At 55.5% G+C, this 26395-nt stretch overlaps 1 protein-coding gene across 1 annotated transcript; it reads left to right on the plus strand.

The window, feature by feature from the left end:
• The first annotated feature begins 485 nt into the window (after window positions 1-485).
• Window positions 486-26395, plus strand: PEDS1 (plasmanylethanolamine desaturase 1). The gene is made up of 6 exons (XM_006048338.4): window positions 486-728; window positions 8491-8610; window positions 19851-19942; window positions 21393-21537; window positions 22924-23136; window positions 25315-26395. Exons 1-6 carry the CDS (start codon window positions 605-607, stop codon window positions 25434-25436), a joined length of 816 nt encoding a protein of 271 aa, XP_006048400.4. The 5' UTR covers window positions 486-604; the 3' UTR covers window positions 25437-26395.

The raw sequence follows: 26395 nt of genomic DNA on the forward strand, positions 1-26395 counted from the left end.
CTCCGGGGGACACTGCCCCCACCCCCCGGTCAGGCTTGTCCCCGGGGGCACCGCGCGAGCTGAGCCCACGGTGGGGGGCGACGCTCGGGGTCTTCGGAGACCCTGAAACCGGCCCAGGCCAGGGACCCTCCAAACGGGGCCTCCCCTCCCCGCGCGTCCCCTGCCCGTCACAGACGCCGGCCTGGGAGTGCCCAGGAGACGCCCGCTCAGACCTCGGCCCTCGGCACCGGGGGGCACCGCGGGGGTAAACACAGCCCGCCCGGGGCCGTCAGCGCGCCCGGACCCGCAGGGCGGCGGCGACGCGCAGTGAAGCTCGGGCGGCCGAGACGCGCCGCCTCCCGGTTCTTCCGTACGCTGCGGGCCCGCCCCTCGCGCGCCGCGGTTGGCTGCGGCTCAGCGGCCGCTGATTGGCTGGCGCGGCCTCAGGCGCGCGCCCCCATTGGCTGTGACGCCCGGCCGGGCGAGACCCCCGCCGGCGCCGCGACCGCACCCCGGGCCGGGCCGTCATTGGGCGGCGTGATCTCGCCGCGGTTCCGCGGCCCTGCCGCCGCAGCCACCGCCGTCGCCGCCAGCGGAGCGCACCGGGCTGGCCGGGCGAGGGCCCATGGCGGGCGCCGAAGACGGACCAGGCCAGCAGCCGGAGCTTGAAGACGATGAGGCGGCGTCCTGCCGGCGCTGGGGCGCGCAGCACGCCGGGGCCCGCGAGCTGGCCGCGCTCTACTCCCCAGGTAGGACCTCCGGCCCCCTCCTCCCGACCCGCAGTCACCAGCCAGCCTGGGCTGCGGGGCCGCGATCCCGGGTCCCCTGGATCGGAACCCCAGCCTCAGGCCCCGATGCAGAGCTCTAGCCGCGGCTCCTAACTTGCAAGTAGCTCCCATAAGTCTGGGGACCCCACCCCAGCGCCCCTTCAAGCGCAAACCAGAACCCCAGCCATGGGGCTTTCTGGATGCAAAGACAGCCCCCGGATCAAGGAGCTGCCATATCAACTCCTCGGGCTACGGACAGCTCCCATCACGCTGTCGGATCCCAATCCTAGCCCGGGGTCCCCGCGGCTGTAAAGAGCCCCTAGTCTTGGGGACCCACCACTCCAGGACTCCAAGCCAAAGGCCGTCCCCCCAACTCAGCGACATGCACTGGCCCCCTTCCTAAGAATTACACCCTATCCCAGGTTCCCCAGATACAGATTCACACCTAGGGCCCTATCTGCACCCCTGCCTGGACTTCACCCCACAAATCTGAGCATATCAGGTCTGCTCTGGGAACCTCAACTCAGGGGGCCCCAGGTACCGAGTGCCCCAGACGCCCTTCCTCCAAAGCCCCATCCTAGATTTATAGCTTCAGTTTACAGACCCTCATCCCTCCCCCCGCACCCCCCGAATTAACTCTCACCCTGTATTTTGAAATTCTGGGTGGTGAGGGCCCTCCCTGCACACCTTCCAGTTTAAGCTTTCTTTCAAAATTTAAGCCCCAGTCCCAGCCATTTCCTCCCCCCCGTGTAGATCTTTATATTAACCTCCTCCATAAGGACTTGGGGGTATCCACAGACCAGACCGCAAACTTAGAGACCCTTGCTCTGCTTCTGCCCCCAGGACAAGGTCCCGGTGTCTTCCTGCTTGCTGGGCCTACCATTTCTGCTCTAGCAAGCAACAACCTCCACCCCCTTCTCTGACTTCCACTTGAGCCTCAGGAATCTCATTGCCAGGCCCCAGCAGAGCCAAATGTCCCCAGGGGTTAAGGAATTGCCTTTGAGAACTCCAGAGTCAGGTGACTGGGAGGTCCCTATGCTTGGGTGTCACCAGCTCATCCAGCTTTATTTATTTGTCAAACATTCTGACATCTTTCCTTTTGCCCCGGGCAGGGGGAGGGGGACACCAAGCATAGATGTCCCTTGCCTGGGATGAGAATTAGTCCGCCACCACCTTTGGCTTTCTGCCCTGACTGGCCAGGGTTTGCATACCATCTCTGCCATAGCTGTCTGTATGACCTGAGCCCCAGATCACCAGAGACCTTTCTGGATTTGCAGTTTCATGTTCTGAGTCTGTTGTTTTTTTTTTGTTTTTTTTTTTTTAATACCTAACTTGGGCACCTGGCCCATGATGCCATAGTGTCTTCAACCTTTCCCCCAGCACCCAGCTTGTGGACCTAAAACCTCTGGTGCTGCCTTGGGCAGCCTGGACTTAGCATCCTGATTCTGCTTCTTAACTATGTGACCTGGGCCAAGGTGCTGGCCCTCTCTGAGCCTCAGTTTCCTCACCTCTAAAATGGGTACATGATAAAGCTTATCTGTTCCTTAGTGTCACTGGGAAGGGGAAATGAGATCATCCATCTTGTGCAGTGCCTGGCATACAATAGGGAATCCCTGTTATTAATGCCATAGCCCAACCTCTCCTGTGAGTCTTAGGGTACACTGCCTCATCTCTGTGGTCCTCAGGCTCACCACCTGGAAATCCAGGGTAAGATTCAAAGGCCCCCTCCTTTGGTGTCCAGCTCCACCCACTCGAGTAAACCCTACAGACCTTAAAATCATAAGGGTGTTCTGAGCCTCCCCTGTGGACCCCCACTTCTCATTCCACCATGATCGCACCTTTGTCCAGTTCTGGTTTCCCCAAGTGCCCCTCACCGTCTGAAGGACAGCCCCCCAGGGATTTAAGGGTGCAGACAGTCTCCTGGTGCCCCAGACCTGCAATCAGAGGCCTTTTCTCCTCCCGACTTGGAGTTTGGGTGGGGCAAGGGGAGTGCCTGGAGAGGGGGAGTGAAGCAGAAAGAGACTGGCTTCTCTAAATTCCATAGGCCTCCCTCTGCCTGCCTCTGTCCCTTGATGTTGGACAAGCACCTCCATCTCTCTGGGCCTGGCCTATAAAGTAAGGGACCAGGCTGAATACATATTGAGCACTGGGACCCTTGTCCCAGTCCCTGTTCTAACCCTTGAGGGAACAGTGGTGAACAAAACAGGGAAAACAGAGCTGGGCTTTCGTAAACCCAGTAAATAAGGGAAATAGCTTACTTGCCCAGTGGTGGCAAGTACTGCAGAAGAAATAGCCAAAAAGGGAGAAGTTGGGGACAGTCACATTTTAGGGGGGGCAGTTAAGGCCTCCCTGAACAGGTGACATTTGACCCGAGACCAGAAGGGAGGGACGCCTGAAGATATTTGAGGAAGGATTGGTCTAGACCAAGAACACAGCAAGTGCAGAGGCCCTGAGGTTAGGAGCAAGCCTGAAGTGTTTGTGGGAGACGGAGGCGGCCCGTGGGCTGGAGCAGAGGGAGCCAGGGCAGAGTCAGGAAGGGTTCTGGGTTCCAGGACTGAATTCCTGAGATTCACGGGGCCAGAGGTAGGTTGGTACGGTGACAGCTGGCAGCAATAATGAGGCAGTTAACATAGTTGACGTTCATTGGTCCCTGACTGTGCTGGGCGTTTCCCTCCTACGCTCTCATTTCAGCCTCCCTACAGTTGTCTCTCTAGGAGAGTTGACTTTCCCTGGTGGCTCAGAGGTTAAAGCATCTGCCTGGAATGTGAAGATCCCCTGGTAGAAGGAAATGGCAACCCACTCCAGTACTCTTGCCTGGAGAATCCCATGGAGGGAGGAGCCTGGTAGGCTACAGTCCATGGGGTTGCAAAGAGTCGGACATGACTATCAAGCCTTCCTATATATATATATATATATATATGCTTGACTTTGCCTAATTTATAACTTATTATATATATACAGGTGTCTCAGGGGTATCCTGGTATCAACTCCATTTTACAGGGGAGGAAACAGAGACCCCTAGAGCCTCCTCATAGCCCACCCCCAACACATGTTCTTCCCAGTGCTTGTCCTGCCTGGGACTCGGCTTGCTTCTGCCCACCAGAGGGGAAGGTCAGCCTCGCCAGGGACACCATATGTTTGGCTGGCCTGGAGTGGCTGCACCCTGTCCATCTTTAAGACCTTCCCTGAGGCTTAGCAAAGAGTGATGATCACGGTCACACAGAGAGTTAGCAGGGCCAGAACCTGAACACTGTTCAGGGGCGTTCTGGGTTCCGTGTTCCGAATGTTTGCTGTGGGAGGTGGGCCCGCCCGGGGTGGGGGTACGGGAGGGGGCCCATGTTCCAGGGCGGCAGGCCAGCATGCCCACAGGGCTGGCAGCAGACATGGTGGGCCTCGTGCCGGCTGAGAGCCATGAGGGGTCTGATCGGGGCAGCTTGAGGTGAAGAGCCTCAGCCTGATCCCCTGGACCCTGAGAGTCTGCCCCGAGGACGTGCCTGGGGCCTGGGAGCCATAGAGGGTCCAAGTTTGGGTTTTGCAGACCCTCTCCCAGGTGCAGCCTTTGTGAAGGGTGGGCAGGCTGGGCAGGCCCTCACGGGCACGCCCAGAGGCGAGGTGGGTGTCCCGCATCCTGGCAGGTACCCGCTGACCTCTGGCTATGTGGCTACGCTGGCTCCAGGGGTGGATCTTGGCAGGTCCCCGGAGCCCCTGGTCACCCCCCGGCCTGTGGGACACAGGCACTCAGCGTGGGTGGGGGGCGAGGTCAAGGGTGTCAGGAGTGCCAGGTGGGGGTCCTGGCCTGCCGTCCTGGAGCTGAGCTGGGCTTTGTCCCCAGAGGGCCTCCCGAGGCCCTTTCCTGGCCAGGCTGGTCTGTCACACTCCTGGCCCGGGTTTCTGTCTCCCTCATTTCCGTGTCTTTATCTCTCCCTCTCTCTGGCTACATTCATTCTCTCCATCTCCATGTATGTAGAGAGCCCCCATCTCTCTCTTTCCTCCTCTTCTCCCTGTCTCTCACGTCTCTTTGTCTCTGATGCTGTTCTCTCCCATCTGTCTCTCTTCCTCTGCATCTCTCTGGTCCCTGCCTCCCCGCTACCTCCTGTCCCCCCACCTCCCTGAGGCCGAGGGTCTCCTAGTGGCCCTGGACCCACCTTAAGGGTAGGTTCCAGGGCTTGTCTGACTGAAACCAGAAGAGGCAGGCCTGGTGCCAGGCCTCTGGCTGTGACCTGTCCCCAGGAAAGCAGAGATGCCCCCGCCCCGCCCCTGCCAGCCCTGCACAGCCACCAGACGCCAGCCCGGCCCCTCCCCAGGCCAGCGGGCAGCACCTCTGTCCCTCTGCTCCGATCCTGCTCAGGCCAGGGGCTGGCTTGGGGAAGCAAGGCCCAGTGCTGTGCTGGAGGTGGCCCGAGCCCTCTATGCAGAGGAAAGGCCTTCCCCTCCCCAGCCTCAGTCTGCCCATCTGTGACGTGACACCATTTAGACCCCTTGACCGTGCGGTCCTGGCCTGGCTAACTGTCCATGTTGGCTTTGGTGGCTCTCGAGGGACTTTGAACACTTCATCTCTCCAGGCCTAGTTTGCTCTTCTGAAGGCCGGGGCAGATAGCCCCCAGCTTTTGGTGTACTGCAGGCCGGGCTGGCTGGGATCCTCCCTGGCAGTGTAGCTGGTATGGAAGAGGTGCTCTGTGAATGCTTATTATAATAGGTGTGTTTTTTCTGGGTCATAGCTGAGGCACTTGTTCTGCAGAAGACTCCAGAGCTTAGAGGACAGTTTAGATGGGAAAATATTCAGATTTCGGGACATTGTCCATGGCAATGAGAGAGAGTTGGGCTATCTTTGGAATCACGACAGCCCCAAACGTTCAGGCTAAGGTCTCCCCCTTATAGGCACAGGATCCAAACAGCTCTTGGTTTTTTCCTGCTGAGCCTCAGTTTCCTCATCCAGGAAGTGGGATCACACAGTTCCTCCCTCGAGGCACTGAGACTTGAATGAAAGACTGGGCCTCACCTTTGAAAACCCAGACGACTGCAGGGGCCTGGCCATGCTGCCACCAGGGGAAGCCCCCCAGGATGAGGCCTCAGGGAGGAGAGAGGGCTGGGGAAGCCAGGAGCTCTGCCCCCATCTGAGGGGGGCTCAGACCTGGGGTGGCCAGAGCCTGTGTTCTTAAAGGAAGCAGGAAAATAGGAATTTAGGGTATTTTTTTTTTTTTAAGTGTAGCTCCTTTTTTAAAAAAAAAACTAAGAGCAAAATATGGCAGAGGAGGGGACTTCCCTGGTATTACAGTGGTAAAGAATCTGCCTGCCAATGCAGGCGACGTGGGTTCGATCCCTGCTCCGGGAAGATCCCACATGCCACCGGGCAGCTAAGCCCACGCCCCACAACCAGAGAAAGCCTGTGTGTCGCCAAGAAGACCCAGTGCAGCCGTTTGTTGTTCAGTCGCTCAGTTGTTGCCGACTCTTTGCGACCCCATGGACTGCAGCACACCAGGCTTCCCTGTCCTTCACCACCTCCCAGGAGCTTACTCAGACTCATGTCCGTTGAATCAGTGATGCAAAGCCATCCAACCATCTCATGCTTAGAAAAGACCCTGATGCTGGGAAGGACTGAAGTGCAGCCATAGATGGATAAATTAGACAAGACAGGGGGAGTGGGTCTGCAGAGTTTCTGGCGTGGGCTGCACGGTATACCCAGCCCGCAATTGGCCTGGTTATTGTTCCTGTCACTTAATCTCATTGCTGGCGCTGCAGGCTGGGGGGCTGCAGATCATACTGAGGAATCTCCCGTCCCTGACCACCGGCCCTCCCAGCTTCCTGCTTCTGAGCTCCCCCCGTCCTGGCCGCAGACCAGAGCCACGAAAGGGAAGGCCCTTCAGTGTCCCGTCATGGTGACCCCAGGTGGGGGTGCTGGGGTGGCAGGGCCCCGGGGTGCCAAGGAAGAAGCCCCTGACTGTGGAGTGGGCAGCGAGGGGCTTCTGCACCTGCCACCTTGTGAGGCCTGGAGGATCCTGGCCCTGTTGGGCTCCAAGGTCCTTGTCTGTACGAGGGATGCGACCCTGGGCATGTCCTTGGCCCACTTGGAACCTTGGTCTTCTCACAGGGTGGAAGTTCTGGCTCTGGCTTGGAGCGCAGTCTGCTCTGTGCAGCCTGGACAAGGCCCATTCTCTCTCTGAGCCTGGTCCCTGTACAGCGCTTCAGTGAAAGGTGCCCAGAAGCAAAGCCTGGCAGTTTTCCTCTAGGATCGTGGTTAGGAATTTGTTATTCCACAAGCATTTATTAAGCACCAAAGCACAGGGCCCTGCTGTACAAGGCAGGCACGGTCGTAGGCCTCCTGAGTTGACATTTAGGGAGAGGAGGATGGAGGTTTTGCAGGCAGAGTTTCCCATGATGGGCCCCATGGTCGGGGAGCCCAGGCGTTAAAGGAGGAATTGTGGATGGCTTCCTGGAGGTGGAGGTTCCATGGAGAGATCTGCAAGAGGAGATTTGTCCTTGAGACCAGCTGCCTGAGAAAACAGTGTTCCTGGGGGCCATGTCATATGCTGTGTCACCCAGGCGGTGCTTTTATTTCCTTTTGCGTTTTTAAATTTTAATTTATAATTGTGAGATTTTTGCTAAAATATAGCATTCATAAATTTTAAATTCAAAAGGAGGTGAAAAGACAGTCTTAACTCTACAGTTGTTTGTGTGTTTGTTTTTTCTCTTTTTTTTGGTAAATGGATGTTCACCACTTTGCTGTTTGCACTTACCAGTTTGTCCTGAATTTCCAGTCCCTCCGTCAGCCACATAGGAACAGTCACCCAGGCTTTTTGCCTGGCAACAGAGACACTGTACACCAAGTTACCTTGTCTGATTCCCCAGGCAGTGGACACTGAGGTTATTCTCAGTGTCTCGATACGGTCAACAAAGCTGCAGTTGAGTGAATCAGCCTGTCCCAGCCCACAGGATATTAAAAATACGTGCCTAAATTATAGAGAGGGTTTCATACCTGCATCCTGATTTCTGGCTCCTCTTGAGAATTCGAGCCTCTGACCTCCCTGAGCCCACACTCCCTGTCCTGGGAGTAGTCAGCCAGTTAGTGCCTCCCGCTTTAGGAGGGGCGCGTGTGCTGTGGTATCCCACTGTCCCCACCCAGCCCACCTCACTGCTTCAAACCACCTGTCCAGCCCCTGGAGATGTTAAGAGTTTGAGACCTCCTCATCGGCCCTGTGGCTGGAGCCATGGAAGTGATAACCATTTTCTCCTGAATTCCTGACTCATTGCCTGGAGCCCCGCTTGATGGATGTGGGACAGGGTCTGAACATGCATAATTAAAAGCTGTCTGTAGCGCTTCCAAATGATTGCCTACCAGAAGGGGGCAGGTGATAGGATAATGAGAATTTAAAAAAGAAGCTCATTAAAATTCCTTCAGGGATCTCCAGAGAGAGCCCGAAGGGGCACACGAGACCAACGTTCTGGTCCTGCCTGCCAAAGACTCGGCCCATGTAAGGCCAGCCTCGTGGGCAGCAGGCCTGTGCGCAGAAGGGTTTGGTTTAACACAGCCAGCCCGGAGGATATGACGTTGGACAGACTTGTCCCATTCTCTGGGCCTCAATGACACTCTGTGAAATGGGCAGGCTGTCCCTGCATTCAGCCTGCAGTCTGCACTGTGGACTCATGGAACACAGCCCTCCCTAGACCGGCCCCACCTGGCTCTGATCCTTGATCCCGCGGCCTTGGCCCTCCGCCCTGCACTCACTCTCGCCCCTTCTCCCTGTAGGCAAGCGCTTCCAGGAGTGGTGCTGCGTGGTCCTGTGCTTCAGCCTCATCGCCCACAACATGGCCCACCTCCTGCTGTTGGCCCGCTGGGAGCACACGCCCCTCGTGATGCTGGGCATGGGTGAGTGCCGCAGCCCCGCTGCCTGCCTCGGTTTCCCCAGGGGCCAGGGACCTACCTAGTGTCTGCCCCATGCTGATGGCGACTCACACACCCGTGTGTGTACATGCGTGCACAGGAATGGGGTTCGAGCTGTGGGGACCCTGTCGCCCATTGCGCACACGTGGCATCTGTGTCCAGCTTGGCCCAGAGACCTGGGTGTCATCCTGAGCTCCTCCCCTCTGTGACTCCACATCCACACCATCAGCGAGTCTCCTGCTTCTGCTTTTGAGTTGTATCCAGCGTCCACCATCCCCTCCCTGGTCCAGCATCACCCTCCAGGCTGGACTGTGGCAGAGGCCTCCTCCGTGGTCTCCCCACCTCCACCTCAGCCCTCCACTGTCCACTGTCCACAGGCAGCCGGGAGGATCCCATTGGATCCCCCATGAGGTCACACCACTGGTCTGTTGTCCCCAGTCTACTTAGAACAAAACACCAGCTCCCTGACACAGCCCCCATCCCTCCTTCTGTCACTGCCCTCCTCCTGTCAGCTCACCCCACTTCTGCCACACCAGCCACCCCACTGTGCCTCCCTGGGCACCGTCAGACAGGCTGCTAGCTCAGGGCCTTTGCACATGCTCTTCCTGAGCTTGAACTCTTCCCACAGAGCCCTGCGTGGTTCACTGCCTCGTGCCCCTCAGGGAGCTCCTCCCGCAGCAACAGCAGCCCTGCCGTGCACCCCACACCCCACTCTGTCCTATGTGCTGTTTCTTTGTCCCCTGCCTCCCCCAGTCACACACCCACTCCCTGAGAGTCAGGACTTGTGCGTCTTTGCTGCTGTGTCCCTGGACGCGATGCCTCACACAGTAGGTGCTCTGTAAATACTCACCAAAGCAGTGAGTGAATGAATGGACGAGCTGCACACATCGGTGCCTGCCAAGTGGTTTCTGCCAGTCCATCCTCATGCGTCCACGGCCTGGGCAACGGGCACTGCCGTCTTTGGCATCGTTATACAGAGCAGGAGACCGAGCCTCAGAGCGGGGACCAGCTGGAGTCACCCCTCAAAACGGAAAGCACGACACAGTTTCTAATTCATTGTCTCCACGCCCAGGTCCTGGAGTGACGTCATTCCTTCCTGTCCGCACTCTGCCCCTCCGCTCTCCCCTCTAACTCCAGTGCTTGTCGCCCCGTCCCCAGGCTCAGTGGCCGCTGTGTCCTTGGTCCAGCCGGCCGGCCCCAGGTGTTCAGCTTCTGCAGTCTCATTAACAGCATCCTGGCCTCAGGCCAGTAGCACTTGGGCCTGCTAATTGAGCCGTCGGGGTCTGCGGTAGGAGTGGGCATGTGCTGGGGGGCCGGACCAGCTGGAAGGGAAAGAGGGTAACCCATTAGTGCTGAGGAGCCAGGCCCTGCCCACAGAGCCGGACATGCCCCCCTCTGTCCAGGGGCAACGAGGACCTGCACCCCTGGCCTCTCTGCCTCAGAGGAGCACATTCAAGGGCGGGGGTGTCGACAGTGTGAGCCCCAACACCCCATCTGGGGGCGATCACAAGCAGACTGCTACATCCTGGACTCACATCAGCTCTGCCGCTCCCGGGCTCTGTGGCCTTGGGCAAGTGTCATTACACCCCTGAGCCTCTCTGCCACATCTGGAAAGTGAGGCCATTCGTAGTGCCTACTGGCTGGGGCCACTGTGAGGGCCAGATGCATCCCTGCTGAGAGGGCAGCGTCTGGGGAGAGGTAGGGAGGGGGCACCTCCCAACATTCCCCTCCCCGGGGCTCAGACCTTGCCTCAATGGTCAGTTTAGCTGTGGATATTTCCCAAGGCTACTGCATGCCAAGGGCTTCGCAGGTGGCACTAGTGGTAAAGAACCTGCCTGCCAGTGCAGGAGACCTACGAGGCGCGGACATGATTCCTGTGTCCAGAAGATCCCTTGCAGGAGGAAATGGTAACCCACTCCTGTGTTCTTGCCTGGGAAATTCCATGGACAGAGGAGCCTGGCGGGCTGCTGTCCATGAGGTTGCTAGAGTCGGACACGACTGAACAACTGCACAACAACAGACACCGCCACATGCCAAGTCCCACCCTGGGCTCTTTGAACTGTAGGCGGCAACTGAGCGAGAGAGTTTAGCTCTGGGACCCGGGTGGTTGGCCTGTTGGGCAGCAGCAGGGTCTGGGATGGTGTATCCAGACCTGCCCATCTCCTAAACCACAGACTCCCTGACTAGGGACTGTAGGCCTCCACTAGGAGGGGGAGCGTGTTCTCAGCAGAGGGCCTCCTCTGGGCAAAGGACCCGTAGCACCAGAGCCCCTTTGTGGGTTGAGTGAGCCAAGAGGTTGGGCACCCCGGGTAGGTCACCACCTCCCTCCCCCGACTGGGGCCAGATCTTCCAGCCCTGGGGTCAGGAGATTTCTCACCTGCTTATCAGCCAAGCTCTTCCAACAAGCACCTTTGCCTCTGGACTGATAACAGCCGGCAGTCCTCTGATAGCAGTGTTTGCACAGTTCCTGATCGATTTAAGTAGCCACCCTGATTTCTGTGTTGACACGGCGGAAGGAAGGGTACTGTGCCAGCCTACAGAAGCCACCACTAGCCTGCTGCTACCTCCCAGGGGCTCTGGTGCCCCTGGCAAGCCCCAGAAAGCCAAGGAGCCAGAAGCCTTGAAAAGGTGCCCAGTTAATAAATACAGATAGATCATGCCATCCTGGGTGGCAAAGTCAAGATTGGCGGAAACTGGCAGGGAGGATGAGGTAAGAGGTCAGGGAAGGTCTCTCGGGAAAAGTGACATTTGCACAGAGACCTGAAGGCGGTGAGGGAGCTGGTCAAGTGGTTCTCTCCGGGGTATTCCAGGCCGAGGGAGCAGCAGGTGCAAAACCCTTGAGTCTGGGGTAAGCCCCAGACTCAAGCTTGGGGTAAGCTTGAGCAAGCACTTGGAGAAGAGAAAGGCCAGTGTAGCTGGAGAAAATTGACCAAAGGAAAAGTAATTAGAGGGAGATCAGAGACTCGTGGGGACCCAGCCATGCAGGGCTTTAAAGGCCGTGGTCTGGAGTTTTATTCTACAAGCCATGAGAAGTCACTGACGATTGTCCCCTTGAAGCCAGTTCAGTTCAGTTCAGTTCAGTTGTTCACTTGTGTCCGACTCTTCGCAACCCCATGGACTGCAGCACGCCAGGCCTCCCTGCCCATCGCCAACTCCGGAGCTTACTCAAACTCACGTCCATTGAGTCGGTGATGCCATCCAACCATCCCATCTTCTGTCATCCCCTTCTCCTGCCCTCAATCTTTCCCAGCATCAGGGTCTTTTCCAAGGAGTCCGTTCCTCAAATCAGGTGGCCAAAGTACTGGAGTTTCAGCTTCAGCATCAGTCCTTCCAATGAATATTCAGGACTGTTCTCCTTTAGGATGGACTGGTTGGATCTCCTTGTGGTCCAAAGGAATCTATAGTCTTCTCCAACACCACAGTTCAAAAGCATCAATTCTTTGGCACTCAGCTTTCTTTATAGTGCAACTCTCACATCTATACATGACCACTGGAAAAACCATAGCCTTGACTAGACGGACCTTTGTTGGCAAAATAATGTCTCTGCTTTTTTAATATGTTTTCTAGGTTGGTCATAACTTTTCTTCCAAGGAGTAAGTGTCTTTTAATTTCATGGCTGCAATCACCATCTGCAGTGATTTTGGAGCCCAAAAATATAAAGTCTGACACTGTTTCCACTGTTTCCCCGTCTATTTGCCATGAAGTGATGGGACCGGATGCCATGATCTTCATTTTCTGAATGTTGAGCTTTAAGCCAACTTTTTCACTCTCCTCTTTCACTTTCTCACTTTCATCAAGAGGCTCTTTAATTCTTCACTTTCTGCCATAAGGGTGGTGTTATCTGCATATCTGAGGTTATTGATATTTCTCCCGGCAATCTTGATTCCAGCTTGTGTTTCATCCAGCCCAGCATTTCTCATGATGTACTCTGCATATAAGTTAAATAAGCAGGGTAACAATATACAGCCTTGACGTACTCCTTTTCCTATATGGAACCAGTCCATTGTTACAGGTCCAGTTCTAACTGTTGCTTCCTGACCTGCATACAGATTTCTCAGGAGGCAGGTCAGGTGGTCTGGTATTCCCATCTCTTTCAGAATTTTCCACAGTTTGTTGTGATCTACACAGTCAAAGGCTTTGGCATAGTCAATAAAGCAGAAATAGATGTTTTTCTGGAACTCTTGCTTTTTCAGTGATCCAGTGGATGTTGGCAATTTGATCTCTGATTCCTCTGCCTTTTCTAAAACCAGCTTGTAACATCAGGAAGTTCACGGTTCACATATTGCTGAAGCCTGGCTTGGAGAATGTTGAGCATTACTTTACTAGCGTGTGAGATGAGCGCAATTGTGTGGTTGTTTTGAACATTCTTTGGCATTGCCTTTCTTTGGGATTGGAATGAAAACTGACCTTTTGCCCTTGGAGCCAACATCTGATGCAGCAGGGAGGGCTGGAGGGGAGGCGAAGGAGGTGGCCCAGACCCCAGAAGGGCAGCGGAGGTGGTGAGAAGTGGTAAGAGCCGGGTGCGCTGTGAAAGTTGAGCTGTCAGAAGGTGCTGACAGGTTGGCTGTGGTGGTGAGAGGGAGAGGGGTCGGCGCCCTGAGGGAAGTGACCGCCAACATCCCGGAGGGAAGTGGAGGAGCCTCGAGAAAGGAGCTGCCTGGGGTGCTGCCTACCGGGCCACCAGAAGGCCTCCAGCAGGAAACCTGAACCGGAAATCCAGAAATCCTGGTGTCCCAGGAGGAGAGACGCTGTTTGAAGCCCACGTGCTGGTGGAGGGACCCTCGGGGGTTCTCTGTGCGAACAGAGAAGAGGCCTGAGACTTCCAGGGCGGGAAGAGGAAGAAGAGCCAGCCAAGAGGGAACATGGGGAGCCGGGCAGGGTCGCGCAGACCTGGACGAGAAGGTGTTTCAGAAGACTTGGGGGTCAGCGAGGAGCACCCACCAAGCAGAGCAGCAAGACGGGGCCACAAGGGACTGTTGGAGTTGTCCCCCTGGAGGTCTTCAGCGGCCCACACAAGGACGGCGTTGGCCGCAGCGGATGAGTGACCCAGGAATGACCGTGGGAGCCCTGAGCGGTTTGCTGCACTTGGGGAAAGTGCAGGGAAAATGGGGGGGGGGGGGGTGCCCGATGGAGGGACTAGAAATTCCTGGCAAAGGAGGGTGGGGGTTCCGGACGCAAGACACAGTGAGCGCAGAGGTCAGCAGTGATCCGGCAGTCACAGGGCCTCGGGTCGTGGGTGGCCTCTCGGGTCAGGAGTCTGGCCTGGAGGAGGAGTCTCCGCTGGATTTGAGCTGAAAGGTGGTAAAGACAAGATTTGGCCCCAGGACCGGAGGGACCAGGGCTTCCCTGATGGCTCAGCAGGGGAAGAATTTGCCTGCATTGCAGGAGACGCAGGTTCAATCCCTGGAGGAGAAAATGGCAACGCACTGCAGTATTTTTGCCTGGAAAATAACATGGACGGAGGAGCCTAGTGGGCTACAGTCCATGGGGTCACCGAGGGTCGGACACAACTGAGCGACCACACACACACACACACACACACACACACACTACACCGTAGGGACCAGCCCTCAGCAGTGTCTGTTTCTGTCTCAGCCCCATCTCCACACCAGGCCTCAGGGTGGGCGAAGCAGAGAAGTCCCAGCACATGGCCTGTGGGGAAATGGAGGCCCCAGGGGGCTGTCTCAGGGTCTCAGGGTGAGTCAGGGTAGCTGGGGTGAGTCATCATGGTCTCCTAGCCTGGCCCCATGTCCTGCAGGCAGGGTGGTGACCAGGCTCAGGCCACCCCCAGGGTGAGCCAGCCAGCAGGCGCTGACACCAGCCCTGGGACAAAGAAGCTTCTGTGTGCCCGCCTCTGCCAGCCCTGCTCCCGTTAAAGAGGACTCGGGCAGCAGGCCTGGAGGCCTGGACTTGCACTCTGGAAACGGCCACGGCCCATAGATCACAGAGCCATTTCCTCCCGGAGGCGGGGGCTGGGGGGGAGGACTCTCTTCTCTCCAAAAATAATTCCTGGCATCTCCGTAAAGGCCACGTCCCTCCTCCCTGCTGGGCAGCCAGAAAGGGCCAGGGGCTGGTCGCTGGACAGATGACACCGCAGATGCTGCGAGAGGGGAGCGGCATTTAACTACTAACGGTGGCTGTGTTGGGGGCCGCTTACTGTGTCCCAAGGCCTGCACTGCGTGCTCAGTCGCTCCTTTGTGTCTGACTTTTTCAGCCCCGTGGACCGCAGTCCGCCAGGCTCCTCTGTCCGTGGGATCTCCCAGGCAAGAATGCTGGAGTGGGTTGCCGTTTCCTTCTCCAGGGGATCTACCCACCCCAGGGATGGAACCTGCATCTCTTGTGTCTCCTGCACTGGCAGGAGGATTCTTTACCACTGCGTCACCTGGGAAACCCTTAGGACCTGCATTTGCCTGTTATTAGCTGATGGTACTTAAGCAACGTAAATACCGTTCCTGTCTCAGACCTGGACATGAAGGCTCAGCATCATCATGAACAGCCCTCTCTCTGGTCTCTGGCCACTGACCAGCAGCTCTGACCCCTCCTTACCCTCCAGGTCTCATTTCTTCCTCTGGCAAGTGGGATGTGGTGGGGCCTATCACAGTGGACATGAAGTGAGATGATACACTTTTTTTAAATGGACTCTCTTTTTTAGGACAGCTTTAGATATACAGGAAATGAGCAGATAGACAGTACAGCAAGGTCACATATAAGCCCTGGCCCCAGTTCCCCTTATTAGTAACACCTCATATTGGTATCATATGTGTGTTATAATGAATGTACCAATATGCATTATTATGAAGTAAAGTCCATAGTTTATTCAGAGGTCCTTAAGTTTTTTTCAGTTTTTAAAATTTTTTTTAGGTAACAGTTTTGTCATCATATCGTTCACCCAATATTGCATTCACCCGTACAAAGTGCACAATTGAGTAGTTTTTAGTAAATTTATCAAGTTACCTAATCATCACCACGCTCAATTTTAGAACACTTTCATCACCCTGCAAAGAAACCCTGTACCTCTTAAGCATTAAGTCCTAACTGATCTCCGTTCTGTATCAGTAGATTTTCGTATTTTGGAGATCTCATGTAAATGGAACCCTAAGCCGTGTGGTCTCTTGGGTTTTCTTGTTTGGCTGGCTGGTTGTGTCTTAGCTTCTTGTTTTATGCTGGAGGACAGCCAGTTGCCAGCATTGTGATGGTTTCAGGTGTGCAGCAGAGTGCCTCAGCCGCACAGATCATCCTTCTCCCCCAGACACCCCTCCCATCCAGGATACCGCTTATTGAACAAAGTTCCCTGCGCTGTGCAGTAGGTCCTTGTTGGTTATCCATTTTAAATACAGCAACATGTACGGATGTCCTTAATTTTTAGTTGCTGCCCTTTCTCTATCCCAGGATCCCGTCCACCATCCCACATCACATTTAGTTGTCATGTCCGTCGAGATTCCTGAGCTGTGAGTTTCTTGGATCTTCCTTGTTTTCAGTGACCTGGACAGTTTGGAGGAGTGCTGGTGTCTCGTGGGATGCTCATCTGCTGGGATTTGTCTAGTGTTTTTGTTAGTGGGCTGTGTGTCTTGTAGAGGAAGAGCCCAGAGGTCAAGGGCCATTTTCATCACCATCTATAGCAAGGATATATACTATCAGCATGACTGATCCCCGTGACGTTGACCTTGACCACCGGGCTCAAGTGGTGTTTGTTGGGTTTCTTTAAAGTTACTCTCACCACCTCCTTTTCGTATTGTTGTTCCCCTTGGAGAGAAGTTGCTGCACAGCACGTGTTTAATCTGTGGGGATTTATATTCCCAATAATACACTTTTTTAACACCTTTGACAAAAGACCCAGCACACAGGAAGCACCCTAGTGTTAACTGTAATTACAAAACATTTTTCTAATATCATTTTTATTATCATTGTCATCTGTAAGGAGTTTCTCAGGTGGCGCTAGTGGTAAAGAACCCACCTGCCAATACAAGAGACAGATGCAGGTTCGATCCCTGAGCTGGGAAGATTTCCTGGAGAAGGGTATGGCAACCCACTCCGGTATCCTTGCCTGGAGAATCCCATGGACAGAGGAGCCTGGCGGGCTACAGTCCGTGGGGTCGCAAAGAGTCGGAGATGACTGAGCGACTTAGCACGCACACATCATCTGTAAGGATTAAGTGCTTAGGACGATTAAGGAGATGAGATCTGTAACCGGCTTAGGACTGGCCTTGGTACAGTTTAGGGATTAAGAGAGATAAAACATTTAAGGTGCTGGAACAGGGCCTGGTAACTATAAGTGCTCAATAAATATCAAGTAAAACTAAATAAGCAAGTGGGTGGGCAGATGGATAGGTAGATAGATGGCTCACATCTTTACCCAAAGAAGATGAGGGCATATGTCCTCACACAGGCTTGTGAATGGCAGTTCACAGGAGCCGAGTCATTCCAGCCCCAACCTGGAAACAGCCTTGTTGTCCACCAGCAAAATGGATGAACGTACCGTGGTACATCCAGGTGGGGCAGCACTGTTTGGCACTGAAAAGGATGAACTCCTGAGACAACCACATGGATGCCTCTAGAAGCATCATGCCAGTGAAGGAAGCTGGACCCGAAGAAGCATATCCCATAAGGATCATCTGTGTCAAGTCCCAGAGTTGGCAAACCAGTGTATAATTATGGGAAGCAGGTTGGTGGTTGCATGGAAAAAGGGTGAGGAGGGAAACTGGGCACCATGAGGGAGCCTGCTGGAGGGCTGCATTCTCCTGAGGCAGCGTTAGCTCAGGCTGATGGCACGGGGGCTCGAGAGGCGCCTCCACCGACCCTTCACTGGCAAAGGGAAGATGCTGAGGCCCAGAGCAGGCAGAGTTTGCCCAGGGTCACACAGCAGTGACTCCAGCTCTTGATCTGGCTCCCCCTGCGCTTGGCCCCAGTGCCGCTGTTCCCTCGTGGAAGACACAAGGCCGTGTGTGCACGGCATCCTGTGGCATGCAGTAGGAGCTCTGTTAATGCCCGGACCTATTGAGGCACAGATGAAGGGCATGGAAGGGTGCTGGTTTTGGAGACTGGTAGACTAACCTCTTCTCAAACCAGGTCTGCCACTCAGGGAGGTGGTTCAACCTCCCTGAGCCCCCTTCCGCATCCGAGAAGTGGGGAAAATAAACGGGGCTGTCCCCTCAGATGGTGACCAGTGCGGTGAAAGAAAGCAAGCAAGGAGACGTGACCAAGAGCACCTGCCTGGGAGGATGGCTTTAGCCGGGGGCTTCATGATGTTTACCCTGAGCTAGAAGACGGAGGAGGAGCCAGCCCTTCAGGGGTCTCAGGGAGGGGGTGGCGCGCCGGATAGAGGAGCAGCAAGTGCAGAAGCCCTGGGCTTCCCAGCCTTCGCCAGCCCCTTCCCCAGCCCGGCCCGCCCTCCCTGCACCGCCCCTGAGCAGCACGACTGCCCAGCCCTGTGCGCCGGCCTTAGAGCCCTGGCACGGCCTCCCCCTCCCCAGCGCGGCCCCCAGGCAGTGTCACCCTTCCTCACCCTGTCGTCTTTTTTTTTTATTTCTGGCTGCGCGGGCTTTCTCTAGTTGCGGCAAGCGGGGGTTACTCTCTGTTTGTGGTGCCCAGGCTTCGTTGCCCTGCGATATGTGGGATCTTCCCAGACCAGGGACCGAACCCGTGTCCCCTGCACTGGCAGGCATATTCCTCTCCGCCGTACCACCTGGCAAATCCCCCTGCCCCTTATCTCTCTGTCCCGATGACATGAGCTCAGCCAAAGTCCGATGCATCTCTGGCTCGAGTGCAGGGCACACAGTAGGTCCCTGGCAGAATGTCACCTTTATGGACTAAATGAACAACAGCAAAGATAATGATAGTATTGAGGGCTCCCTCTGCACTACAGACTGTACTTAGCGCTTCCCATCGATTCATTCAACACGTGTGTACCGACCCATATTTTGTGCCAAGAAGTGGGATGCAGCCATAAACGAAAGACGAAAATTCCTGACTTTGTGGAGCTGACGTTTTTATAGGGGAAGACAGTAAACAGAAATGAAGTCCAAGGTGATAGGTGCTTGGAGAAGAAAAGAGGCAGGAAATGCTGGGAGATGGAGGCGCTTACGGTTTTAGATGAGGTGTCCTTGGGGGACCTTTGAGGCAAAGATCTGAAGGAAGTGAGGGAGTGAGCTGTGTTACATTTTGGGAAAGAATGTTCCAGCAGGGTGAAGAGCAAGTGCAGAGACCCAGAGGCTTGTAAGGGGGTGTCAGGAAGGGGACTATGCCAGCAGGGCTGAGATGCAGGCGGTGGGGAGCAGGATGGGTGGTACTGGGGCATCGCCTTGGGCAGCAGGCTGGCCACTCGGCCTTGGTTTCCCCGTGTGGACAGTGTCGTGGTGCATCCTCCCAAGATATTTGGGCCCCAAGGTAGCTTAAAAGCCTAGCTCTGCCACTTGCCATGTATGCGACCTCAGTCTAGTTAGTTCTGTTCTCCAAGCCTCAGTTTCCACCTCTATAAAGTAAAAATAAAGATGGTACCAGCTTCTAATAGATGGTGAGAATTCGTGAAGATCGAGTGTGTCTGGCACTGAGAAAGTATTCGGTAGACGGTAGCTGCCATGTTCTTTTTAAATCATCCTCATTCTCATCCATCTAGAGGAAACTGGGGCACAGAGCGGTTAGGGAACATGCCCAGTGTCACACAGCTGGTAAGTGACAGCTGGCGTGTGAGTCCAGGCGTAACAGCACTTACCCTCTGGATTATACTGAACCCTCAAGTGAGCATGTGGTTTGGGGGCTCTCTGAGGGGTCTTTGTTCTGAAAAGGCTGCTGGGGGCCCAGTGATCACATTGACTGTTGGTAAAAGCTGGGTTGCGGGGGTGTGGCTTCTGTCTGGACCTCGGGTCCTTCCTGACACCAAACCCCAGAATGACCTTGCCGTCTATCACCAGTAGCACTGGAGTAGAGCGGGGCGACCGTGGGTCAGAGAGGAAGTGCCAGCCGGCTCCTAACAGGGAAAGGCTGGGCGACCTGAGCCCAGTTTACTCTTCCAGACTCACCTAGCAAGTGAGGCCCTGCGTCTCCCTGGGGATGACCAAGTAAAGGGACAGACTGCAGCTCCATTCACAGGCAGCAAAGTGTCCCAAGGAGAAAAGGGAACACCCTAACCTGAATGAGCGAGCGAGTGACTTCCTGAATTGGGGTGGGGAGTGGGTAGGGACGTGCCCTCGACTCCCCGCACCTCCGGCTCACCCTCCTCTTGTCCACAGTGGCAGGGGCTCTCCTTGCTGACTTCCTGTCCGGCCTGGTGCACTGGGGAGCCGACACCTGGGGTTCCGTGGAGCTGCCCATTGTGGGGAAGGTGCGTATGTTGACCGAGCCCTCGAAGCCCAGCCTCTCTCCTCCAGGAGGAGGTGGGGCTGTCTGACCTGGGCTGAGTCCTCTTGCCTCTTTGAGCCTGTTTTCCTATCTGTAATCTGAAAACTGTGGTTCCAGCCTGGCCCCCGCTCCCCCGCCTTCAAGACCAGAACAGGAATCTCCTGTGATTTCCTGGAAGCAAAAGCATCAGGCCTGGGACAGAGAGCTCTGATACATGTCCACCTCACTGGACCCCCTTGAACTTGGGGGCACTCCTCTGCCTGCCCTGCTGCACCTCACTGTTCGTTTCCATTGAACTTTATCTGGTGTCAGACGTTTCAATTGCGATAGAAAATCTGGTACACACTTAACCACAGAAGGGAGAAGGCAATGGCACCCCACTCCAGTACTCTTGCCTGGAAAATCCCATGGACGGAAACCCCTGGTAGGCTGCAGTCCATGGGGTCGCTAGGAGTCGGACATGACTGAGCGACTTCACTTTCATTTTTCACTTTCATGCATTGAAGAAGGAAATGGCAACCCACTCTAGTGTTCTTGCCTGGAGAATCCCAGGAATGGGGGAGCCTGGTGGGCTGCCGTCTATGGGGTTGCACAGAGTCGGGCACGACTGAAGTGACTTACAGTAACCACAGAAACGTACTGATTTGTGTACTAAAAATTTTAGAAGCCAAACTAGGGCGTGGTTGGGTCCAGTAGGACGAACAGACTGTATTCTTTGGACCCTGTCCCTCTCCACGCCTGTCTCTGCTTTCCCCGCTGCTGGCTCCACTCTCATGCGGGCTTTCCCCTGGTAAGGTGGCCGCGATGGCCATCCGCTGCCTCACGGTCCATCCTCCCGGCTCAGTGCTCCCTGGAGACCGCCCCTTTTCCCATAGTTAGGACCAAAGTCCCACGACTCATCACCATTGGCCTCGCTTGGGTCACGTGGCTGTCACACAGCCAGTCACTGTGGCCAGAGAAATGGGATGCTCTGATTGGCCGGGCCAGGGTCCGAGGAGGCAGTCTGATTGGAGCAACTGGTACTAAGAGAAGAAGCGGAGGCTCTTAGCAGAAGGAGGGGTTGGATACTGGAAAAAATAAAAGGGTCCTGCCTGTCAGTGTGAGGGGTCTCCTCAGTTGCTTCAGGGTAGGAGAGGAGGGTGGAGGTTGTCGCCAACCCACCCCCCACCCCCCCACCCCGCCCCATAGCCCAGGCCCGGAGACTAAGGCCCACAGAGGAGCAGGCAGCCGAAGGTCCCACCAGGTCATTTCCACCCATCTTCTGCTAAAGCTGCTAGACCCGGAGCCTGAAGGCTGGGGGACCCCAGCAGTGCCGTGCTGGGGCGGCATGCCAGAGACAAGGAGGCGCTCCCGTGCTGAGTGTGTGTGCAGGAGGTCAGGGAGGGGCTGACTGGTCGGCTGGGCCCCCTCTCCCATCCCCCCACCTCACCTAGGCTTTCATCCGGCCATTCCGGGAGCATCACATCGACCCAACAGCCATCACTCGGCACGACTTCATCGAGACCAACGGGGACAACTGCCTGCTGACGCTGTTGCCACTGTTAAACATGGCCTACAAGTTCCGCACCCAGAGCCCAGGTAAGCATGCCAGCTGGTGGCAGGGGAACCTCCAGGGAGCCCTTGGGGACAAGCACACACCCCGCTCCCACGAGCCTCCCGTAGCTGGTGTGGGTGTTTCGCCCCTCAGTGTTATAAAAGTTTAGTTAGTTGCCCTCATGTAAAATTGGGATATTTGACATAAAGATCTATGTTTCCAACTTCTCTGGAACAGTCCGACCTGGCCACCTGGGTCCTGGCTCCCACTTGGCTGCACTGGGCCGGGCTGAGCTGTGGGGTCCCCCTTGCACAAGAGGCACGCTCTCCAGGTTGCCACAGTCCCCGCTGCTCCCTGTGGTCCCAACCTCCCCCCGCCCTTGTTCATTTGAATTCACCTGCCTGGCCCTGGGGGCTTCTGATCTTGCTGCCTGGGCTTAGTGGAAAGAGTATATATAGCCTGATCCAAACTGAGTCCTGAGTTCAGATCTCTGCCCTGCCTGTTTGGGGAAGGGAACCTGTCCCAAGGCAAGTCCCATCACCTCTTTGAGCCTCAGTGACCTCAGTGTGGGGGAATATGGGGGAAGAGCCCTTCCTCTGAGCCAGCTCTTGTTCTAGCAACTTGACACCTCGCTGGTCTTCAGAGCAGCCCCCTGTGGGGAGATGGGCTGAGTGTGTGTGGTGTCCGACCACATCCTGTCCCCGCTGCTCTGAGCCGCTGTGAGCTCCCTTCTGAGAACTGCCAGCACAGGTCCTGCCCCTCCCCTTGGGATAAGCCTGAAGTCAGTGACCCAAAAAGCCTGCAAAAGACCAGCCCCTGCCTCTGAGTGGGACCAACTCTGTGGAGTCATCAGCATTTCAGAATCCACCCTCCGCCTCCCCGGATCAGGCTGAGACAAGATTCCCCCCATCCCATCTTTGCTTAACTCTTCCCCTGCCCTGTCTTGCTTTCCTCACTCCCTTGGGTGTTTTTCAAAAGATTCCCCTCCCCAGTCAGTTAGATCAGGTGCACATGAGTCCTTGTCTTAGCGAGGCTCTGTTTCTAGGGGATCCGGACCGAGATTTATTCCCACTTCATTGTTGAGGAAGTTGAGATGTAAAGAGGTGGAGTCACTGACTTCTGTTCACACAGTCAAGAAATGTCAGAGCAGGGACCTGCACCCAGCCCTGCCTCACTCCAAAGCCCACATTCTCAACCATTATTTCTGCTTATTCCCATTCTGCCCACTGAGCAGAAGGGAAGACTAAGGCCACAGGGGAGTCTGAGCCTGCCAGAGGCCATGTGGGAGGTTAGAAGGAGGCCAGGGTGCCTGCCGTCCCAGGAAGTTTGCTGCCCAGGGGCAAGGGGTGAGAGCCAGGCTGGCAGTGGGCCCCTGCCTATGTGACAGCTGTTTGGGGCCCGTGGGCACCCACCCTCTCCCCACCCCGCAGAAGTCCTGGAGCAGCTGTACCCCTGGGAGTGCTTCGTCTTCTGCCTGATCATCTTCGGCACCTTCACCAACCAGATCCACAAGTGGTCACACACGTACTTCGGGCTGCCGCGCTGGGTTGTCTTCCTGCAGGACTGGCACGTCATCCTGCCCCGCAAACACCATCGCATCCACCACGTCTCCCCCCACGAGACCTACTTCTGCATCACCACGGGTGCGTCCACAGGGTAGAGGGGCATGCTGCCCCCACCCCGACTGCTTCTCCATCCTTAGGGTTGGGGCCGACATCACCACGGGTGCGTCCACAGGGTAGAGGGGCACGCTGCCCCCACCCCGACTGCTTCTCCATCCTTAGGGTTGGGGCCGACATCACCACGAGTGCGTCCACAGGGTAGAAGGGCGCGCTGCCCCACTCCCACTGCTGCTCCATCCTTAGGCTTGGGGGCAGAGGTCACAGGGGGGCAGCACAGTCCTGGAGGAGCTTTCTCTCAGAACACGCATTTCTTGGGCACCTACTACGTGCCACGCACCCTTCTAGGTGCCAAGGACATGGCCATAAATAAGACAGACACACACACACCCTCTTCATAGAGTTGTGATTCCAACCACCCATCCATCATCTAGCAAATATGTATTGAGTGCTACTATGTGCCGTGGCACTGAACAAAACACAAAAATCCCTACCTTTATAGCATTCTAAGAGGGGACATTCCAGGCAGTAAGTGCTTCATCTGACAGTCCTAACTGCCAAGAAGAAAATAACACAGAAGTGGGTAGCAGAGGGAAGTAGGGAGCTTTGCCCCTTTAAATGAGGTGGTCAGGGAAGGCCTCCCAGAGAAGGTGGCATTTGAACTGAGGGAGAGAGTCCTGAGACCTAGAGGAAGAGCTCTCCAGGCAACAGGAGCAATAGGTGAAGGAGGCAGGAACACACATGCCTGGTTTGTTTCAGGAGCAGCGAGGAGGCTGGTGTGGAGTAAGGGCCAGGATAGAAGAGCTGGCAAACTCCAGGTGTGAGAGATGCCACGGGGACAGACAAAGCAGGGTGAAGAGCAGAGAGTCGGGGGGAGATCAGAAATCTGAAAACTGTGAGAGGGGCCCTGCAGATAAATGACAGATCGATCCAAGCAGAGGGACTAGCAAGTAGAAAGGCCCTGAGGCCTGTACATGTGCCCGGGGGCAGTCAGGAGGCCCACATGGGGAGTCAGTGAGCCAGTGCCAGGAGGTGAGGCAAGCAGGTTTTCCGGGGCCCGTGGGTATCTTTTTAAGGTTAAATATATCATGCGTGCTGTTAAGTCAGGCCAACTCGGATAACCTTCAGCTCCTCCGTATGCAACTTTCAGAGGCTCACAAGCCTCCCTGGTTATCAGCTTTCTCATTCACAAGATGGGGCTGCAGCCACTCCCTCACACACCACCCCTCAGGGCTGCGGTGTGAATGGTCAGACGGCAGATGCAAACTGCCTGGCACAGAGCAGTCTCAGGAAGCTACACCTCCAGGTTTGGGAGCAGGGGTTGGGTTTTGCTTTGGTTTAGTTTGGTCAGGTATTTTGTAGGGTTTTTTGTTTTTGCCTTTCTGAAAGCAGAACTGAGAGCCACAGAAAATATTTTTTTGTACATCCTAACGTCATGCTTTTTAGGAGCAGGTGGAGGGGTAAATTTTAGGCTGTTTTGGAGATCACTTAATTGTTCAGCCAGGGCTCGGATCAGTCTTGGTTTGGCCAGGTACTAACTGGGAGACTGTCCTCCAAGACAGTCTTCTCATGTGGAAAATGGGACTCTTAATAATACCTAGTTCAAGGTTCAGGTGGGAGACTGTAATACAGATTAAATAAGATTATGAGACTTATTTAATGGAAATAAGACTATTCACTTAGCACCTACCATGCCAGGCATCATCCTAGGCCCCAGGATCCAACAGGATCAACAGTGAAAGAACATGGGGTTCTGGTTGGGAGCTGGAGGTCAAAACCAACACTAAACAGGGAAGTGACAAATTAATGAGGATGGTTACAGGTTATCATGAAGGCTGCAAAGGAATAAGGATGGGTGATGCGACAGGCCTGGAGAGCTGCTAAGTGGTAGTCAGGGAAGGCTTCCTGGAAGAGGTGGCATTAGAGCCAACTGATAGGAAACACTGCCTCTGTGCCTGGCACATAATAAGCGCTCAATAAGAAGGTGAGTGAAGGGATGAAGGTGTATGTCTGAGGAGCCCCTCAGCCTATTGATGGGAAGCCCCCATCCCCATATTCCTTGGTCAGCCCTTTTCCCCTGTCCCCTGCAGACCTACTCCCGGTTCCTCTGCTGCCCAAGGCAGGGCCAGCTGTCTCTCTGCTCTTCCTGTTGCTCTCCCATTCAACCCCTCCTCACACCCCCCTGCCCTGTCTCTGCTGCAGGCTGGCTCAACTACCCTCTGGAGAAGATGGGCTTCTGGCGACGCCTGGAGGACATTATCCAGGCCCTGACAGGCGAGAAGCCTCGGGCAGATGACATGAAATGGGCGCAGAAGATCAAATAACTCCTCCAGGCACCACCTCGTTGCCAACCTTCCCCAGCTCCCCCAAACTGAAGCCATCTGCCAAATTCCAGCCTCCTCGCGCTGGCCACTCCAGGTGGAGAGGACACCTCCTGGGCTGGGCCCGGGCACCTCTAGCCCACCCACCCCCCTCTTGTGACAGAATACTTGAGCCACTGATTTTTTTCATTTCCTTCATTTTTTTTTTCCCCTTGGCCCCTCCCTAGCCACCTGAGCTGCTCTGTCTGCCAAGCCTGACTGCAAAAAAAAAAAAAAGAACCCCACCCTTTCAGCCATCCCTTGGGTTGAAGACAAGCTCACCAACTCCCCACACGCCCACCACCCCCCTACCCCATTGGGCAGCCCTTCTGCGTGGCTGGTATCGGGGTACTGAGTCATCTTACCTTTTCCTGTCTGTCTGCCCGCAGGGCTCTAGGAGCCCCCAGGCACAGCTGAGTGTCCTTGGACCGTCACCCCGCTATGGCCCTGCAGACTTGACTCCAAAGGCCTGGGTGGACAGCCCGCCCAGTCACCACCTTCAACCTAGCTTGTCCACCCAAGGGCGACACAGTGCAGCAAGGGTCTGGGGGCAGCCGGCCAGACAGAGCCAGAATTTCCTGATCGAGTCTGGACTCTGTTTTCCCTGACCCTTCCCCCATCTGCCTGTGTGATTCCAGCCAGAGCTGACGTTTCTAATCGGAGGATGTCTTCGAAGGGCACAGCCCCTGCAAAGGGTCTTGGTCATTGGAAAGGGACATGATGTCCCCTCTGACTTGAGGGTATGTCAGAGAAGGAAGAGTGGGGCTTTTTTGTTTCGGTTATTATTTTTTTTAACGGTGCTTGCTTGTTTAATGTAAATAATAGAAAGCCTTAATATCTTTTCTGTAACACGGAGTAATATTTTAATGTCATGTTTTGGATGTACATAATATATTTATAACAAAGCAGCAAGAGTCTACTTA

Source organism: Bubalus bubalis, chromosome 14 (assembly GCF_019923935.1).
Source record: "Bubalus bubalis isolate 160015118507 breed Murrah chromosome 14, NDDB_SH_1, whole genome shotgun sequence".
Taxonomy (NCBI): domain Eukaryota; kingdom Metazoa; phylum Chordata; class Mammalia; order Artiodactyla; family Bovidae; genus Bubalus; species Bubalus bubalis.